This window comes from Lichenostomus cassidix, chromosome 2 (assembly GCF_008360975.1).
Source record: "Lichenostomus cassidix isolate B80296 chromosome 2, HeHo_3.0, whole genome shotgun sequence".
Taxonomy (NCBI): Eukaryota; Metazoa; Chordata; class Aves; order Passeriformes; family Meliphagidae; genus Lichenostomus; species Lichenostomus cassidix.
Window position 1 is genome coordinate 151,213,526 of NC_139482.1, and position 13,349 is coordinate 151,226,874.

The following is a 13,349-nucleotide window of genomic DNA, read 5'->3' on the forward strand; positions in this document are numbered from 1 at the left end:
AGATCAAAATGAGGCAGAAAAATACCCAAATTTTGGGAAGGAAAAGACCAAAATGAGGCAAAAACCACCAGGATGAGGCGGGAAACATCCAAATTTTGGGGAGAAAAAGACCAAAATCAGGCAGAAACCCACCAGGATGAGGTGAAAACACCGAAATTTTGGGGAGAAAAAGACCAAAATGAGGCAAAAACCACCAGCATAAGGTGGAAAATACACAAATTTTGGGAAGAAGGAGTCAGTCCTTTTCTGGGAGCTTTTCCCACCTCCAAGTTTTTCCCAAATCACAAGGAGAAGTAATCCAGCTCTCCATGTCCATAAGGATTGTGAGTCCAGACGAGGTCAGTTCTCCCTGAATTCCTCAAAATCTGGGAAATCTCCTCATCCATCGCCGCCGAACGCTCCGAGTCCGTCGGTTCCTCCAAACCCCAACCGGATTCCTCCGCCGGCGCCTCCGGCTCGGAGCGATCGGCGGGGAAGGGATAAACCACCAGGCGGAGCTCCGGCAGCTCCAGGGTTTTCTGGAGGAGATCCTTGAGCGCGGCCGTGGAGAGGGAGTTGCCGTAGAGTCCGAGGAAGCGCAGGCGGGAGCAGCGCCGCAGCGTGGGGAGCAGCGTGTCCAGGTGGGAATCGGCCATGCGGCATTCCATGAGCGCCAGGTGGAGCAGCGAGGCCGAGGTTTCCTCCAGGAGCAGCCGCAGCGGCTCCAGGAGGCTCCGCGAGAGGTCGTGGCCGCTGAGGTCCAACCGTTTCAGGGCCGCAGCGTGGAAGCTTTGGGAGAGGAAGGCGAGGTCGGCGGGGAGGAGGGAGCAGAAGGCTAGTTCCAAGCTTTCCAGCGGAGCCTGGAGGTCGCTGCGGGAGGGAAAAGGGAGATGTGAGGCTTGAGGGGATGTGGGGGAGCTGGGAGGGATGGGAGGAACTGTGGGAGGTTGGAATGGTGGGATGGGTCCTGAATTCCTGGGGAACCAGGGGAATGAGAGCTGGGATTGCCTTGGTGGGATTATGGAATCAGTTGGGTTGGGAAAGATCTCCTAGACCATCGGGTTCATGCTTGGAGAATCATGGAATTATGGGATCATGGAGACATGGAATTGTGGAATCACTGGGTTGGGAAAGATCTCCAAGACCATCAGGTTTGACCTCTGAGAATTATGGAATTATGGGGTGATGGGATGACAGAGTTACGGAGTTATGGAATTGCTGAGGTTGGGAAAGATCTCCAAGATCAGCAAGTTCCTGCTTGGAGAATCATGGAGTTATGGGATCATGGAGATGTGGAATTGTGAAATCACTGGGTCATGGAGACATGGAATCACTGGGGTTGGAAAAGATCTCCAAGACCATCAGGTTCAACCTCTGAAATTCATGGGATTTTGGAATTATGGGGTGATGGAGTTATGGCAGCATGGAATTGTGGGATCACAGTTCTGGTGTCACGGGATTATGGGAACATGGATTTGGCCATGAGCCTCAATTCCCTTCATGGTCATGGAATCATGGAATGGCTGGGGTTGGGAAAGATCTTCAAGACCATCAAGTTCAATCTATGAGAACTATGGAATTATGGAGTTATGGAATCAGAGAGTTACAGAATTATGGAATCATAGGATCATGGAATTATGGAATGGCTGAGGTTGGGAAAGATCTCCAAGACCATCAGGTTCATGCTTGGAGAATCATGGAACTGTGGAATCACGGAGACATGGAATTGTGGAATCACTGGGTCATGGAGACATGGAATCACTGGGTTAGGAAAGATCTCCAAGATCATCAAGTTCAACCTTTGAAAATCCTGGGATTTTGGAATCCTGGCATTATGGGATCACAGAGTTATGGGATCATGGAGTTGGCCAGGAGCTGCCATTCCCTCCATGGTCATGGAATTGTGGAATTATGGAATCACTGGGGTTAGGAAAGGTTTCCAAGACCATCAAGCTCAGGCGTTGAAAACCCTGGAGTCATGGTGTGGCAGTTCAGGGTGGAGCTGCAGAAATCTTATCAGTTAATGGGAACCATTAGGAGAGATAAGCTGAATCACCCCAGCAAAGGCTGAGAAAGAAAGATAAGTTTGTGTTTATCTTAATTATAAGCAATTAACAGAAGAGATTAAGCGAGATGACAGTAATTAGCAGCCTTTAAGAAAAGTAAAACATGTAACCCTGGAAACCAAAGTTCTCCTAACAGCTAAGCTATAGTTTGTAACAGGAAATAAATCAGATTTTGCATGAAGCAAACTCAGTTCCTGTATGGATCACCAACATCGAGGAATTATGGGATTCTGGAGTAAAGGAATAATAGAATCCTAAAATCACAGACTGTTGGGATAAGGGAATCATGAGATCATAGAGATGTGGGAATGTTGGGATAATCAAAGCCTGGAATCATGGGGTTACTGAAGGTGGGAAAGACCTGAAGTTCAGCCTTTGGGAAACCTGGAATCAAGGAATTCCATCATCCTGTAAGTCCTTGATTGCAGGTTTCCCAAAGCCTGGAATCACGGGGTTACTGAAGGTGGGAAAGACCTGAACTTCAGCCTTTGGGAAAACTGGAATTGTGAAATTACAGGATAACGGAATTATGGGATTGTGGAATTACAGGATCATGGAATTACGGGATTGTGGAATTACAGGATAACAGAACCATGGAGTCATGAACATTGGGATAGTGAAATCCTGGAATCACAGGATAACTCAGGTTGATAAGGATCACCAATCCCAACCTTTGGGAAACTTGGAATCACAGAATTACAGGATCATGGGGTTACTGAAGGTGGGAAAGACCTGAAGTTCAGCCTTTGGGAAACCTGGAATCAAGGAATTCCATGATCCTGTAAGTCCTTGATTGCAGGTTTCCCAAAGCCTGGAATCACGGGGTTACTGAAGGTGGGAAAGACCTGAAGATCAGCCTTTTGGGAAACCTGGAATTGTGGAATTACAGGATCATGGAATCATGGGATCACGGAATTATGGGATAACAGAACCATGGAGCCATGAACTATTGGGATAATGAAATCCTGGAATCACAGGATAACTCCGGTTGATAAGGATCACCAACCTCAGCCTTTGGGAAACCTGGAATCACAGAATTACAGGATCATGGGGTTACTGAAGGTGGGGAAGACCTGAAGTTCAGCCTTTGGGAAACCTGGAATCACGGAATTCCATCATCCTGTAAATCCTTGATTGCAGGTTTCCCAAAGGCTGGAATCACGGAGTTACTGAAGTTGGGAAAGACCTGAACTTCAGCTTTTGGGAAACCTGGAGTCATGGAATTACGGGATCATGGAATTATGGGATCACGGAATTACGGGATCATGGAATTACGGGATAACAGAACCATGGAGCCATGAACATTGGGATAATGAAATCCTGGAATCACAGGATAACTCAGGTTGATAAGGATCACCAACCTCAGCCTTTGGGAAACCTGGAATCACAGAATTACAGGATCATGGGGTTACTGAAGGTGGGAAAGACCTGAAGTTCAGCCTTTGGGAAACCTGGAATTGTGGAATTACAGGATCATGGAATTACAGGATAACGGAATTACAGGATCACAGAATTACAGGATCATGGAATTATGGGATAACAGAACCATGGAGTCATGAACCATTGGGATACTGAAATCCTGACATCACAGGATAACTCAGGTTGAAAAAGATCAACCAGAACTCACCTGAGGATCTGGCGCAGATTCCCGGAGAGCCGGGAGGATCCCAGGTTGAGCTCCCGCAGGCTGGGCAGCATTCCCAGCTGCACGGCCAGGCAGCGGATGCCGAGCGCCGATTCCGGCGTCGGGCGCCGCACGTCGACGTTGCTGTACTGCAGCTTGAGGCTGCGCAGCTCCGGGAAGCGGGAGAGGTGCGGCAGGATCACCGAGAGCCCGGTCAAGCCGAGATTGTTGAATCGCAGATCCACCCTGCGCAGGAAGGATGGATCCAAGGATTCCAGCAGAGTCACGATCCCGGCCGCCGACAGCTCCTCGGCTTGGAATTCCCGGCATTTGAGGCGCAGCGGGCCGCCGGCTCCGGTGTGGAGCGCGTCGCGGAGGATTCCGTAGGACGTCCCGTTGACGAACAGATCGGCGTGGACGTCCACGCCCGGCGGGTTCGGAGTTGTCGCGGCGCCGGAACGGCCTTTGTGCCGCTTGGAGCCGCGCCGCCGGAATTCCCGCCGGCGCTTGGCCACCTCCAGGCAGGCCTTGGCCAGAGCCACGGTGCCGGACCAGACGCTCATGCCGTCGGGAGCGTGGCAGGACGCGGTGTCCGGCAGGCCCGTCATGTCCAGGAGGCGCAGGCGGAACTGGCTAGGCGGGAAAAATGGGAATAAAGAGTCGGGAAACCCGCCGAGGATGTGGGTGGCACTACAGGTTCCTATAGGACCCTTTAGGGTCTGTAGGGTCCTATGGGGTTGTTAGGGTCTGTGCGGTTCTATAGGGTCCTATGGGGTTATTCAGATCTATAGTCCTATAGGGTCCTATGGGGTTATTTGGGTCTATAGGGTTCTATAGGGTCCTATGGGGTTATTCGGGTCTATAGGGTCCTATGGGGTTATTCAGGTCTATAGGGTCCTATAGGGTTATTCAGGTCTCTATGGTTCTATAGGGTCCTATGGGGTTATTTGGGTCTATATGCTCCTATAGGATCTCTATAGGTTTCTATGGGTCTCTATGGGGTCTATAGGATCCTATAGTGTTCTATAGGGTCTCTATGGGTCTCTATGGGGTCTATAGGATCCTATAGGCTTCTATAGGGTCTCTATAGGTCTACAAATAGATAAATAAATCTATTCCTAAATGATAAGAACAAATTCACAAATTGGCATTTTTAGGAACTTAATATTGAACATTTATTAGGAGAACAATAATGCCTTATTCTATATAATGTTATATTCTATATTCTATATAATAATAATTCTATATTACATTCTATATAATGTTATATTCTATATAATGTTATATTCTATATAATGTTTTATTCTATATAATGTTATATTCTATATAATGTTATATTCTATTAATGTTATATTCTATAAAATGTTTTATTCTATATAACGTTATATTCTATATAATGTTATATTCTATATAATGTTATATTCTATGTAATGTTATATTCTATGTAATGTAATATTCTATATAATGCTATATTCTATATAATGCTATATTCTATATAACGTTATATTCTATATAATGTTTTATTCTATATAATGTTATATTCTATATAATGTTATATCCTATATAATGTTTGATTCTATATAATGTTATATTCTATATAATGTTATAGTCTATATAACGTTATATTCTATATAATGTTATATTCTATATGTTATATTCTATATAATGTTATATTCTATATAATGTTATATTCTATATAATGTTATATTCTATTAATGTTATATTCCTGAAAACGCCAGCTTGTGAATTTGCTTATATCGTTTAGGAATATTATGTTCCTAGAAATATAATGTTATATTCCTGAAAATGCCGGCTTGGGAATTTGTTCATATCACGGGAACTGAAGTTCTGCCCATCCCAGAATTCCCGAAATTCCCAACAAACCCACCTGGAATCGCGTCCTGGTTCCTCGAAATCCCACTGGCCAGGAACTCATTTATCCTCTCATTTATCATATCCACTCATTCATCACCCCAAAAAACCACCACCTTGAGACTTTGCTCATATCACGGGAACTGAAGTTCTGCCCATCCCAGAATTCCCAAAAATTCCCAACAAACCCACCTGGAATCATGTCCTGATTCCTCTAAATCCCACTGGCCAGGAACTCATTTATCCACTCATTTATCATATCCACTCATTCATCACCCCAAAAAAATGCCACCTCATGAATTTGTTCATATCATGGGAACTGAAGTTCTGCCCATCCCAGAAATTCCCAAAATTCCCAACAAACCCACCTGGAATCATGTCCTGGTTCCTCGAAATCCCACTGGCCAGGAACTCATTTATCCACTCATTCATCACCCCAAAAAACCACCACCTTGTGACTTTGTTCACATCATGAGAACTGAAGTTCTGCCCACCCCAGAATTCCCAAAAATTCCCAAAAAACCTACCTGGAATCATGTCCTGGTTCCTCCAAATCCCACTGGCCAGGAACTCATTTATCCTCTCATTTATCATATCCACTCATTCATCACCCCAAAAATACGCCGCCTCATAAATTTGTTCATATCACGGGAACTGAAGTTCTGCCCATCCCAGAATTCCCGAAATTCCCAACAAACCCACCTGGAATCGTGTCCTGGTTCCTCCAGATCCCGCTGGAGCTGCACCACCATGGCCAGGAACTCATTTATCCACTCATTTATCATATCCACTCATTCATCACCCCAAAAAAATGCCACCTTGTGAATTTGTTCATATCAGTAACAGTTACAGAAAATAAAATTAGACATTAAAATTAATAAGACGTGGGACTGAGAATAAGGCAAAGCAGTCTTTGCTCTCCTAATAAATGTTCAATATTATATTCCTAAAAATGCCACCTTGTAAATTTGTTCATATCACGGGAACTGAAGTTCTGCCCATCCCAGAATTCCCGAAATTCCCAACAAACCCACCTGGAATGGCGCCCCGGCTCCTCCAGATCCCGCTGCAGCTGCGCCACCACGGCCAGGATGACGGCCTGGACGCAGAGCTTGCAGGGATGATCGCGCAGCAGCTCCCGGCGCCCCACCAGCCGCTGGAAGTTGAGCACCGGGAAGGGCCAGGCGGCCACCAAATCGCGCAGGACCAGCGGCCTGCCGTCCAGGAACGCCGCTTGGAACAGGATGGGGTAGAGCTCGGAGGGCAAAGCGGGGAGAGGGCGATGGGCGACGACGCGGCGGGCAGAGAGGAAGAGCAGAGAATCCATCCGGGGGGTGGAAACTCAAAAATTAACTTTAAAAATGTTATTTTCTATCTCTAGTTAGTTTTTTAACTCGAGGATGCGACAGGCGAAGAGGAAGAGCAGCGAATCCATCTGGGTGTTGGAAAAAATATAACTTTAAAAACTTCAATTTTCTCTCTCTAGTTAGTTTTTGAACTCGACGACGCGGCGGGCGCAGAGGAAGAGCAGCGAATCCATCCGGGTGGCGGAAAGTTCAAAATTAACTTTAAAATTTTTAATTTTCTCTCTCTAGTTAGTTTTGAACTTGATGAAGAGGAAGAGCAGCGAATCCATCCGGGTGTCGGAAACTTCAAAATCGACTTTAAAAATTTTAATTTTTCTCTCTCTAGTTAGTTTTTGAACTTGACGATGCAACTGCAGAAGAAAAGCAGCGAAACCATCCGGATGTCGGAAACTCAAAAATTAACTTTAAAAATGTTATTTTCTCTCTCTAGTTAGTTTCTGAATTTGACGAAAAGGAAGAGCAGCGAATCCATCCAGATGTTGAAAACTTAAAAATATAATTTTAAAAATTTTAATTTTCTCTCTCTAGTTAGTTTTTGAACTTGATGACGATGAGGAAAAGCAGAGAATCCATCCAGGTGTCGGAAAAAATATAACTTTAAAAATTATATTTTCTCTCCAGTTAGTTTTTGAATTTGACGAAGAGGAAAAGCAGTGAATCCATCTGGGTGTTGGAAACTTCAAAATATAATTTAAAAAATTTTATTTTCTCTCTGTAGTTAGTTTTTTAACTTGATGATGCGACAGGCGTGTTGGAAAAAATACAACTTTAAAAATTTTATTTTCTCTCTGTAGTTAGTTTTTGAACTTGATGAAGAGGAAGAGCAGCGAATCCATCCAGATGTTGGAAAAAATATAATTTAAAAAATTTTTATTTTCTCTCTCTAGTTAGTTTTTTAACTCGAGGATGCAACAGGTGGAGAGGAAAAGCAGCAAATCCATCCGGGTGGCGGAAGCTCAAAAATTAACTTTAAAAATGTTATTTTCTCTCTAGTGAATTATTGCATTTGATGAAGAGGAAAAGCAGCGAATCCATCCGGGTGGCGGGAAGTTCAAAATTAACTTTAAAATTTTTATTTTCTCTCTCTAGTTAGTTTTTAACTTGATGAAGAGGAAGAGCAGCGAATCCATCTAGATGTTGGAAATGACATAAATTTAAAAATTTTATTTTCTCTCTCTGGTTAGTTTTTTAACTCGAGGATGCAACGGGTGGAGAGGAAAAGCAGCGAATCCATCCGGGTGGTGGAAAGTTCAAAATTAACTTTAAAATTTTTAATTTTCTCTCTCTAGTTAGTTTTTTAACTCGAGGATGCGACAGGTGAAGAGGAACAGCAGAGAATCCATCCGGGTGTTGGAAAAAATATAACTTTAAAAACTTCAATTTTCTCTCTCTAGTTAGTTCTTGAACTTGATGAAGAGCAGTGAATCCATTCAGGTGTTGGAAACTTCAAAATATAATTTAAAAAATTTTATTTTCTCTCTGTAGTTAGTTTTTCAACTTGATGATGCGACAGGCGTGTTGGAAAAAATACAACTTTAAAAATTTTATTTTCTCTCTCTAGTTAGTTTGTGAATTTGACGAAGAGGAAAAGCAGTGAATCCATCCAGGTGTTGGAAAAAATATAATTTTAAAAATTTTTATTTTCTCTCTCTAGTTAGTTCTTAAACTTGATGAAGAGGAAAAGCAGCGAATCCATCCAGGTGTTGGAAAAAATATAACTTTAAAAATTTTATTTTCTCTCTCTGGTTAGTTCTTGAACTCGACGAAAAGTAAAAGCAGCGAATCCATTCGGGTGTTGGAAAAAATATAATTTTAAAAATTTTAATTTTCTCTCTCTACTTAGTTTTTGAAGTTGATTTTGCCGGGAAAAAGGAGTTTTCTGGAGTTTTTTTAGGAAGTTTTTTCACCCTACGGAGATGGGATTGACATAGCGCGGATTGGGAGTGATAAAAAAAGATAAAAAAATATAAAAAAGATTTAAAAAAATTATCTCTAGTCAGTTTTTAACTTGATTTTGCCGGGAAAAAGGAGTTTTCTGGAGTTTTTTTAGGAAGTTTTTTCACCCTACGGAGATGGGATTGACGTACTAGAGATTGGGAGTGATAAAAAAAGATAAAAAAATATAAAAAAGATTAAAAAAAATTATCTCTAGTTCGTTTTTAACTTGATTTTGCCTGGAAAAAGGAGTTTTCTGGAGGTTTTTTAGGAAGTTTTTTCACCCTATGGAGATAAAAAATAAAGAAAAATAAAGAAAAATTAAAAAAATTTAAAAAAAAATTAAAAAATAAAGAAAAATAAAGAAAAATAAAGAAAAAAGGAAATATAAAGAAAAATAAAGACAAATAAAGAAAATATAAAGAAAAATAAAGAAAAATTAAGGATATTACCAGAAAATCCAGGAGATTTTCAGCAGCTATCGACTGATGAGAAGTAATCTGAATAAATTAACATCTCCTCCAGCAGGGGTGAAGAAATCTGGAAAAGAATGAGAAGAAAAAAATTGAAGAATTAAAAAAATCGAATTAGCATCAGAGGCGAGGAAATTGGGAAGGAAATTGGAGGAAATTTGAGGAAATTCAGAAGGAAATTTGAGGAAATTCGGAAGGAAATTCGGAAGGAAATTCGAGGAAAATTGGAAGAAAATTCTAGAAAATTCAAGGAAATTCGAGGAAATTCAGAAGCAAATTCAAGGAAATTTGGAAGGAAATTTGAGGAAATTCAGAACAAAATTTGAGGAAATTCAGAAGGAAATGTGAAGAAATTCAGAAGGAAATTCAGATGGAAATTCAGAAGGAAATTCAGAAGGAAATTGGAGGAAATTCAGAAGAAAATTAGAGGAAATTCAAGGAAATTTGGAAGGTAATTGGAGGAAATTTGGAAGGAAATTCGAGGAAATTCAGAAGAAAATTTGACAAAATTCAAGGAAATTTGAGGAAATTCAGAAGAAAATTTGACAAAATTCAAGGAAATTTGAGGAAATTCAGAAGAAAATTTGACAAAATTCAAGGAAATTTGAGGAAATTCAGAAGGAAATTCAGAAAGAAATTCGAGGAAATTCAGAAGGAAATTTGGAAGCAAATTCAAGGAAATTTGGAAGGAAATTTGAGGAAATTCAGAAGAAAATTTGAGGAAATTCAGAAGGAAATTCAAGGAAATTCAAAAGGAAATTTGAGGAAATTCAGAAGGAAATTCGAGGAAATAATTCAGAAGAAAATTTGAGAAAATTCAAGGAAATTTGGAAGGAAATTTGAGGAAATTCAGAAGAAATTCAGAAGGAAATTCGGAAGAAAAATTGAGAAAATTCAGAAGGAAATTTGAGGAAATTTGAGAAGGAAATTCGGAAGGAAATTTGAGGAAATTCAAGGAAATTTGGAAGGAAATTTTAGGAAATTCAGAAAAAAATTTGAGAAAATTCAGAAGGAAATTCAGAAGGAAATTCAAGGAAATTTGAGGAAATTCAAGAAAATTTGAGGAAATTCAAGGAAATTCGAAGAAATTAGAGGAAATTCAGAAGGAAATTCGAGGAAACTCAAGGAAATTCAGAAGGAAATTTGAGGAAATTCAAAAGGAAATTCGAGGAAATTCAGAAGGAAATTTGACAAAATTCAAGGAAATTAGAGGAAATTCAGAAGGAAATTCAGAAGAAAATTTGAGAAAATTCAGAAGGAAATTTGGAAGGAAATTCAAGGAAATTTGAGGAAATTCAGAAGGAAATTCAGAAGGAAATTTCAGGGAATTCAGAAGGAAATTTGAGGAAATTCAGAAAGAAATTTGACAAAATTCAAGGAAATTTGAGGAAATGCAAGGAAATTCAGAAAGAAATTTGAGAAAATTCAGAAGAAAATTTGAGAAAATTCAGAAGGAAATTTGGAAGGAAATTCAAGGAAATTTGAGGAAATTCGGAAGGAAATTTGAGGAAATTCAGAAGAAAATTGGAGGAAATTCAAGGAAATTTGAGGAAATTCAAGGAAATTCAAAGAAATTCGAGGAAATTCAGAAGGAAATTTGAGGAAATTCAAGGAAATTCGAAGAAATTTGAGGAAATTCAGAAGGAAATTCGAGGAAATTCAGCAGGAAATTTGAGGAAATTTGGAAGGAAATTCAGAAGAAAATTTGAGGAAATTCAAAAGGAAATTTGAGGAAATTTGAGGAAATTCAGAAGAAAATTCAAGGAAATTCAGAAGGAAATTCAGAAGCAAATTCAAGGAAATTTGGAAGGAAATTTGAGGAAATTCAGAACAAAATTTGAGGAAATTCAGCAGAAAATTTGAGGAAATTTGGAAGGAAATTCAGAAGGAAATTTGAGGAAATTTGGAAGGAAATTCAGAAGGAAATTCGGAAGGAAATTCAAGGAAATTCGAAGAAATTCAGAAGAAAATTAGAGGAAATTGGGAAGGAAATTCAAGGAAATTCAAAAGGAAATTTGAGGAAATTCAGAAGAAAATTTGAGGAAATTCAGAAGGAAATTTGGAAGGAAATTTGAGGAAATTTGAGGAAATTTGGAAGGAAATTTGAGGAAATTCAGAAGGAAATTGGAGGAAATTCAGCAGGAAATTTGAGGAAATTCAAGGAAATTTGGAAGGAAATTTGAGGAAATTCAGAAGAAATTCAGAAGGAAATTCGGAAGAAAAATTGAGAAAATTCAGAAGGAAATTCGGAAGGAAATTGGAGGAAATTTGGAAGGAAGTTCAAAAGGAAATTCAGAAGGAAATTCGAGGAAATTCAGAAGGAAATTCGGAAGGAAATTTGAGGAAATTTGGAAGAAAACTCGAGAAAATTCAAGGAAATTCAGAAAGAAATTCAAGGAAATTCAAGGAAATTCAGAAGGAAATTTGAGGAAATTCAGAAAGAAATTCAAGGAAATTCGAGGAAAATTGGAAGAAAATTCTAGAAAATTCAAGGAAATTCAAGGAAATTCAGAAGAAAATTCAAGGAAATTCAGAAGGAAATTCAGAAGCAAATTCAAGGAAATTTGGAAGGAAATTTGAGGAAATTCAGAACAAAATTTGAGGAAATTCAGAAGAAAATTTGTGGAAATTCAGAAGGAAATTTGAGGAAATTCAGAAGGAAATTTGACAAAATTCAAGGAAATTCAGAAGGAAATTCAGAAGGAAATTCGGAAGGAAATTTGAGGAAATTTGGAAGGAAATTGGAAGAAATTTGGAAAGAAATTCAAAAGGAAATTCAGAAGGAAATTCAGAAGGAAATTTGAGGAAATTTGGAAGGAAATTTGAGGAAATTTCAGGAAATTCAGAAAGAAATTCGAGGAAATTCAAGGAAATTCAGAAGGAAATTTGAGGAAATTTGAGGAAACTTGGAAGGAAATTTGAGGAAATTCAGAAGAAAATTAGAGGAAAATCATAAGGAAATTCAAGGAAATTCAGAAGGAAATTCGAGGAAATAATTCAGAAGAAAATGTGAGAAAATTCAGAAGGAAATTTGGAAAAATAATTTTATAATTTATTGTAATATATTTTATATATTTATAAAATTTTTATATGAACGTGTTTATTTTTAAAATTGTATTTCTATATATTTGGAATTTCATCTATTTATATTTTTATTTTTATAGTTATATTTTTACATATATTTTATATATTTTATATATTTCATGGAGATTTTACATCTATTTTAACATATTTTATCCATTTCTATATTTCTTATTTTTATATATTTTATATGTTTTATATATTTTATATATTTTATATATTTCATGGAGATTTTACATCTCTTTTTATATATTTATCCATTTCTATATTTCTTATTTTTCTATATTTATATCTTTATCTATTTAATATTAATATTTTATTTACATTAAAAATCTTGTGGGAAAATTTGTGTTTTTCCCACAAATCCGGTGACAAAATATATTTATTTTAGATATATTTTAATATATTTTATGTGTTTATATATTTATTTAAAATATTTTATATTTTATATAATTATACATATTTAAATAATTATAAATAAAAATATTTATAATTTATTTCTATTTATAGTTTTATAATTTATTTTAATGTATTTTTATATATTTATATATTTATAAAACATTTAAAAATATTTTATATTTATATTTATTTATCATTTCATATGTTGATATATTTATATTATATATAAATATTTTTACATATATTTTATATATTTTTATATATTTTATCTTTTATTGATTTTAAATATTTAAACATTTAAATATTTAAACATTTTAAATATTTAAACATTTCTCATTTTTTATCATTTATTTACTTATTTAATATTAATATATAAAAATTATTTACTTCATATTAATATTTTTAAAACATCAAAAATCTCGTTGGAAAATTTGTGTTTTTCCCACAAATCCGGTGACAAAATATATTTATTTTAGATTTATTTTAATATATTTTATATGTTTATATATTTATTTAAAATATTTTATGTTTTATATACTTCTTATACATATTT

General features: G+C 37.5%; 1 protein-coding gene across 2 annotated transcripts; it reads right to left on the minus strand.

The window, feature by feature from the left end:
- Positions 1-213: 213 nt before the first annotated feature.
- LOC146442596 (leucine-rich repeat-containing protein 14-like) lies at positions 214-8,311 on the minus strand. Of its 2 annotated transcripts, XM_085053751.1 has the most exons (4): positions 8,057-8,311; positions 6,576-7,191; positions 3,673-4,302; positions 214-849 (listed from the first exon to the last, which is right to left on the minus strand). In XM_085053751.1, the coding sequence occupies exons 2-4, from the start codon at positions 6,866-6,868 to the stop codon at positions 282-284; spliced, it is 1,491 nt and encodes a 496-aa protein (XP_084909877.1). In that variant the 5' UTR covers positions 6,869-7,191; positions 8,057-8,311; the 3' UTR covers positions 214-281. The 2 variants fall into 2 exon arrangements, with proteins under 2 accessions (XP_084909877.1, XP_084909876.1); XM_085053750.1 differs by lacking the exon at positions 8,057-8,311 and having other exon boundaries at positions 6,576-7,388.
- Positions 8,312-13,349: the final 5,038 nt, after the last annotated feature.